The sequence below is a fragment of the Psammomys obesus genome, unplaced genomic scaffold, assembly GCF_907164565.1.
Source record: "Psammomys obesus unplaced genomic scaffold, mPsaObe1.curated_primary_1811, whole genome shotgun sequence".
NCBI classification, from domain to species: Eukaryota; Metazoa; Chordata; class Mammalia; order Rodentia; family Muridae; genus Psammomys; species Psammomys obesus.
The window spans coordinates 24,031,384-24,038,697 of record NW_026596117.1 but is presented as its reverse complement, the minus strand read 5'-3'; the positions used below and the strand labels follow the sequence as shown (position 1 = coordinate 24,038,697).

General features: G+C 45.7%; 1 protein-coding gene across 1 annotated transcript in view; it reads right to left on the bottom strand.

The window, feature by feature from the left end:
* Positions 1–7,082, bottom strand: part of Catsper3 (cation channel sperm associated 3) — a 23,069-nt gene extending 15,987 nt beyond the window's left edge. Inside the window, exons 1-2 of the mRNA XM_055629185.1 lie at positions 6,988–7,082; positions 4,907–5,060 (exon numbers count right to left, since the gene is read on the bottom strand). Coding sequence (XP_055485160.1) covers positions 4,907–5,060; positions 6,988–7,082 — 249 coding nt within the window. The remainder of the gene's footprint in view (positions 1–4,906; positions 5,061–6,987) is intronic.
* Positions 7,083–7,314: the final 232 nt, after the last annotated feature.

Sequence of the window (7,314 nt, the reverse complement as noted above, 5' to 3'; positions counted from 1 at the left end):
TGTGTGTGTGTGTGTGTGTGTGTGTGTGTGTGTGTGTGTGTGTGTGTAGAGCGACCTTATATATTAAATAAGAGTTTGATTCAACTAGTCTAAGTGGCCATCTTGCTCCAGGCATCCCCTGTCTCTGTTCCTAATTACTGGGACTTCAGGCAAGCCACTACACCTGCCCAGCATTCGTGTAGATGCCGGGGTTACAAACTCTAGCCCTCACTCTTGCATGGTAAGTGTTTTACCCACTGGGCTGTCTTCCCAACCCCTACCATTTGATAAAGATGCTGTTGTGGATATAAACATATTTTTGTTTTAATCCCAGATCTGGGATGGAGGGCTGATTCAGATGGTCCAGAGCCTCATGTGGACTCTGAGAGGAGCTCTTTGTCAGCTGCAGATAGTTTAAACCTGGGGACTCTGGAGAGAAAATAAAGGCCAGAGCCCAGAGAGTGTTGGGGGGGGGGTTGCTCCAAAAAAAGAACAAGGCTGCTCCCCTTCTCCCACTAACCCTTTCTCTCTTTTATCTGGTGTTGGGGTATTGGAAGGGTTTGGGGTCAGGACAGGAAGACATATATATATATATATGTCTTTATATATATATATATATATATATATATATATATATATATATATATATAAAGTTGTTGTGTGTTTTTTTTTTAAGTACAACAGCTATCTCTTCTCCATCAGGTGTCCTCGCTGTAATAAATCAGGTGGCTGTAGCTGTGTGTTCATGTTTTTTGTTTTGTTCTGTTTTGTCTTGTTTTTATCGGGCAAGGACTCCAAGCACTGTGAGATGGATCACCAGTTTGGAGCACTTGCAGAGGACCCAAGTTCATTTCCCAGCACCAACAACAACATCAGGTGGCTCAAAACTGTCACTCCAGATCCAGGGATCTGATACGCTTTTCTGGCCTCCATGGGTGTCAGCATGTGTATAGATATGCACACAGAGACATACACATAAACAAATAAACCTTTAAAAAAAAAAAAAAACCCAAGAAGTGTGACTGAAGAACATTCCAGTCTGCATTTTGCGGTATGCCCCTCCCTGTTTCTTGGCAAGTAGGCAGATGTTTCCAAAAAACTGAAAGATACAGGTTTCTCCCAGGCACAGGCTGCAGGCGCTCTCCTTCCATAGTGGGCACATTGTGTCCGCTGTTTTCGTGTTGATGCTTGTGAGATGCCCAGATCCCTGATTCCTGTCTAATGGATCAACAGGAACACACTAGAGAAATATCATGTGTGGTGTGAATCGAATACTTGGGAGGCTGAGGCCAAAGAATCACAAGTTTGGAGCCAACCTGGGCTCCAGAGCACAAACACGTCTCATAACAAACAACAAACAAACAAAAATAAAACAGCAAAAAAAAAAAAAAAATGTTAGGAACTGTAGAATGAGTAGCCACACAGTAGATCACTTCTTAAGGTCAGGGTTCATAGCAGAAACACCAGTAAAGCTTGAATTTTTCCTGTAACAAACATCTCGAGAGTTAGACATAGTTCCTTGCCTCCTTGGCCTCACCTCCATCTGTGAGGATTTAGTGCTAACCATGGTACTTATTGTCCTTAGACTTCATGCTGTCTCATCCTCGGCCAGCAGAAGTGTCCCCAGATTATCTCCCGCATCCTTTCACTATGAGCACAGTAAATGGACAACTTCCTTGCAGGGGAGATGACCAAATCTTCCTGCCTCCAGTCTACCTCCTGAATCAGCTACTTCTCTGAGAAGCTCCAGTTTCAGGGTCACGTCAACGGCGCCAAGAACACGTCACAGCTGAGTCGGCTTGGCTTGCCTACTGTTTGCATCCTCCTCCCTCCCCCTGAAAGAACAGAAGGGAAACTTTCCATAATTACTCGTGTGCTTTATCACAAATAACCCTACTATGTGCGTCACGACTACGGTGACTATTAAACACGGGTCCACACAGGAGGACCCTGCACACACTCTTTCAGCAGAAAGCTGGCAGCCTCAGAGAAGGCACGGGACATACAGAAACCACCTCAAGCCAACCAAGAAATGCCCTCCTGCTGGCCAGCTTTCAGAGGGCAAGCAGGTGCTGCAAGCTCTTACACACTAACCAGACTCAGCAGGCCACCCAAAAGAAAAAGAAAAAGAAAAAGAAAAAGAAAAAAGAAAAGGAGATGAAATTTTGGTAGAGGCATGTCAGGAGGGATATGGAGGGAATTAGAGGGGAAAGGAAGATATATATACATTTGTCTAGGGGCATGATTAGGGATAAAAGAAAAAAAAAGAAGGTGTAGCCAGCTGGGGGCTTCTGGTGATGAGCATGGGGAGGAGGGACTTCGGTACAGCGGTATGTAGAATGAGTGCTGGTCGGCCTTTCACAGGAGAAAACAGTCAGCACGTGATGAGCGTGTTCTTTGACCTAAGGCTGCAGCATGACAACTGGGAGAGCTGACACAAAAACTTTCAAGGCCGTGTTTTTTATCTTAAAATGTTCTTTATTTTTTGAGAATTCCATAATACAAATATCTATTATCTCTACTTTTTTTTAAAAAAAAATTTAATTTTAATTTTATTGTTATATTAATCACAGGATGTTTACTTTGTATCCCAGCCGTAGCCTCCTCCCTCATTCCCTCTCTACCCCACCCTCCCTCCTCATCTCCTCCCTGCCCCTTTCCAAGTCCACTGCTAGGGGAGGTCCTCCTCCCCTTCCAACAGACCCTAGCTTATCAGGTATCTCCAGGACTGGCTGCCATGTCCTCCTCTGTGGCCTAGCAAGACTGCTCCTCCCTTGGGGGTGGGGAGAGGTAAAGGAGCCAGTCATTGAGTTCATGTCAGAAATAGTTGCTATTCCCCTTACTAGGGAACCCACTTGGTTACTGAGCTACCATGGGCTACATCTGAGCAGGGGTTCTAGGACCATACATGGTCCTTGGTTGGAGAAACAGTCTCATAGAGCGCCCCTGTTCCCTGATATATTTTGTCCTTCTGAAGCTCCTGTCCTTTCTAGGTCATACTAACTCCGCCTTCTTTCATATGATTCTCTGTATTCAAGGTTTGGTTATAAGTCTTTGTATCTACTTTGATACACTGCTAGGTAGAGTCTTTCAGAGGCCCTCTGCGGTAGGCTTCTGTCCTGTTACTTGTTTTCTCCTACTTCCCCTGTCCATCCCATTTGTCTTTCTAAGTGGGGATTGATCATCTTACTCCGGGTCCTCTTTCTTGTTTATCTTCTTTAGGGGCACATATTTTAGTACGTTTATCCATCTTATAGCAATGGAATACTACTCAGCACTTAAAAAACAAGGAAATCATGAAATTTGCAGGCAAATGGTGGGATCTAGAAAAGATCATCCTGAGTGAGATATCCCATGAGCAGAAAGACACACATGGTATATACTCACTTATATAGACCGATAAGATAGGATAAACATGCACCTTCTCCTTAAGTGAATCCTGACAGAGGGCAGGGAAGCACACCCCACCCCACCCCCATTTCTGCACATCAGTGAGTTTGCGCCTTTTATGAAGGCGAGTCCCTCCCATCCGCCTGATATTCTTGGCTCACGCTTTCCTTCCTGAGGGAAGTTGAGTGTGTCACTCCACTGTCTTTGAGCAGAGAGCATGGGCTACAGAGAAGGCTGGTGGTAAGCTTCCTCTTCACCCAATGATTTGCTCTGGAGCCAAATCGCTTCACTCCCATAGACACCTTAGTGTCCTGGCTGAGTCCATACTCAGGATGCAATATGCACCCTTCCAGCTACAGAAGTTGAGGTGCTTTTTCTTGGATTTAGATTTTCAGCATTCTGATCCCTAGGTATTTGAAACACAAGAATTCTATCACCCTTGTCCAGGGCCTACTCCTCAATCCCCAGGCTTCAGCCTTTTTTTATCACTTACATTTTTAATGAGTATTTTTTTTTAATTTCTCCATTTAATTCAAGCTACCATCTGTATATTTGACTGCTTGATCTATGTTAGCCTTCATTTTTAAAATGGTTTGGTTTGGTTTCTAGTTGTTTCCTGGGTATTGTCACCTTGCTTCCAGGCCTTCCTACACCTCGGACCATTTCCATCAAGGCTGAGCTCCAGGGTTGGACAATGCTGTTTCTCCAGTTTTGTAGACTGAGCTTCACAGTAGAATCTCATTGCCTATATGGATCAGATTCTGCCTTGTTCTATTTTGTTATAACAATGTGAAGTATTTTACTTTCATCCTTTTCTGTTGTGGTGTTCATGCTAAATTCATGTTCCTAGCACAAGAAAGCATGCTTGTAACTTCACCATGCTTTGCCAGGCAGTGGTAAAGCAGAAACAGGCGGATTTCTGTTAGAAGGCAGCCTCATCTACAGAATGAGTTCAAGGGCAGCCAGGGCTACAGAGAAACCCTGTCTTGGGGGAAAAAATCAGCAGCTCCATTTTAGGGACTGCTTGGGTTCTATTTCCTTTTGTTTTATCTGAACCCTGTCATTTTTTTTTAAATCTCTTCATCTCCAGCTTGCTAAATCTTACCCCAGCTTTCCTAGGCACTCAGCCCTTTGGAGGGAGCCCTACCTGCTCAGGTCTGCAAGCTCCTGGGGGTGGAGCAATCCAGCCCCTTTAGAGGTGACAGAGAACTTTCTGTACTTGTTCACTGTTGGCCTCACCTCAGCCCAGCGCACCCTCCCCAAGCCCCCCTCTGCTTCCTTCCCACAGGGACTGACACTAATTTCATTGGAAAGGCTGCCCGTGAGACTCGGGTGTGACATCTCTGTTTCTGAGTAAGAGAGAAATGTTGCCACATCGCCCCTGCTTCTTCCGCCGCTCTCTGACGCCACGGTAGAGGTCAGAGGTCTTTACAACCGTTTCTAGAGAAAATTTCTTGCCGCAAAATGCCTTTGAAATATTTTAACATTTTCAGAAATAAAGCAGGTAGAGTAAGGATAAAAGCATCTTTCTGCTCACCTCAAAGAGTCTGAACAATTTGTACCTTATGTGATAGTCAGTCCCCAGGACCATGAAAAAGGCATTGGTGGCCACGGTGCTGATCATCAGGATCTGGAAGAAGGGACTCCTCACAACCTTCCTGATGTAAGCCTGGCACTCTGGATCCCTCCTCCTGTCAGGGATGGATGAGAGATGTGCTCAGCACAGGGCAGCTTGAGTCCCACTCAACTGCACCCTCTTGGGACTGAAGCGTTGTTCTCACACTACGAAGGGAAGTATACAGAGGCTCAAAAACAGAGTGCCCAGGGAGACACAGATGGTCAGAACAGCCTGTCCCCGCCAGGCCCCTCTCCCTGGACTCCTGAGAAACAGCGCTCACCACGTCACAGGCCAAGGGAACATCCTCTCCACTTAACTTCATGAATTGTCATCAGCCCACACAATAAATGCCAGGAACACAGTAGGAACATGCCTAAGTCCGTTTAGTGTCATAGGAAAAACTGGTAAGAAAGAAACACACACACACACACACACACCTTACAAATCTGTGGTAAAAAGTCAAACACCCTGAGAGAAAAGGCACACACAGCCAACTCATGACAGTTACAAATGGTGTCAGAGAGTTATAAAGTAACACCTTGATGTTTTGCTTACAAAATCATTCCCGGCAAAAGTGAGATGTGATGGGACACTCTTAAGGGACAGGGAAACCTACCCTGGATGGTTTTGATTTCAGCAAAACAAAACAAACAACAACAAAAAAAAAACTAGAACTGTCCATGTCCTCCCACCGAGACTCTAGCCCAGAAGAACACGCCCTGAAATACATGCAGTGATTCAGTGACTGTCGCTCCACATGTGCTCCCAGGACTGTTTACAGCGACCAGAACTTGAAAACAATCGGAGACCTAACAGAAAGGACCAGCTCCAGGCTGGTATCTCACTCATGAGTTCAATCCCCAGGACCCACGTGGTGGATCCCAAAAGTTGTCCTCTGACCTCCACACAGGTGTCAAGGCTCGTGTGTGCCCCACATGTAAAAACAAACAGATGATCTTTCAAAAGACTGGTCAAGTAAGTGTGGAACATCCTAAATACCAATCCTAAATAAAGTATATCTGTGCATTTCCTTGGAAATCTTGCATTTCTGGCTTGGAAAATCAATTACGATCTTGTGGAGAATAAGCAAAGACATGTCATCTCGAAAAAGATTTCATTCGTGCACAAACAGGACCAGGTGGGGAAAACTGAGCGGGAGCCATGGCCGTGTAAGGACAATGTCTGCTCTGAGCACTGAGGCCACTGGCATTCTCTTTCTTACTTATTTACATTGATCTGAGCTGTGAAAGTTTTCTTAAAAGTAATATGTTTTTCCTACTGTCTGTAACAAATTAATTCATTCTCTCACTGGTAAAATATATATATACCAAATTTGACTGTGTGCGGTGTCCTGCACCTTCGGTCCCAAGCATACTCAGGAAGTGGAGGCAGGAATATCATTTAAACCTGTGATGTGGCAAGGCCTTCATCTTAGGACACAGAGCACAGGGGAAGCCGAAGCACCTTCCGGCCTCTGTGTCACCACAGAAGCACTCAGGTGGTGGACACACATACATGCAGACACTCACATAAAACACACACAGTGAAAACAAACCAAAAACACCACCACCAACAACCCTTCTTCTGTCTAATACTAGCCAGGCGGTGGTGGAGCACTCCTTTAATCCCAGCACTTGGGAGGCAGAGGTAGGAGGATCTCCATGAGTTTGAGGCCAGCCTGCTCTACAGATCGAGTTCCAGGACAGCCAGGGCTACACAGAGAAGCCCTGTCTCAAAAAAACAAAACAAAACAACAACAACAAAAACCCAAAAAATTATCTATTAGAAAAACAGCACTGGTTCAAATTCAGACTCCAGGTGAACAGCAAATGTGCCACCCCCACCCTTAGTCCTCTCGCCACCCTCCAGAGAGACTTGTGTGTCTGAGCCGTGCTCTTCTACCTTGGGGTCCAGACAAGTCCCTGTGGAAGAGGCTAGGAGAGCTCTGGTGCCCTGTCCCCACGCTGCTTTCCCTTCCTAAGGAGGGAAAGGACACTCACTTAATTTTCTTGAATCTCGCATACACCACCTCTGATGCTGTGCCGAACAGCGAGCTAGAGACAGTTCTTACTGGGATGTGTAAGAACTCAGACATTTTCCAAATTGCTGTTTTGATTCCTCACTTTTATCACACGAGCAAAACTGTCTGCCTAAGGATTTCCTTGGCATCTGGGTTCTAAGAGGCAGCAGAGGGGCACCCTGGAGAGGATTCTCTGCTTTATGAGGTCACTCGTGGGCATTCCAGCAGTTCCTCAGTAGTGAGGGAGCCCTGAGTGTGGCCCACCCACTTGCAAGTCCCTCTTCTGAAGGTGGGGGGGTGTCTCAGA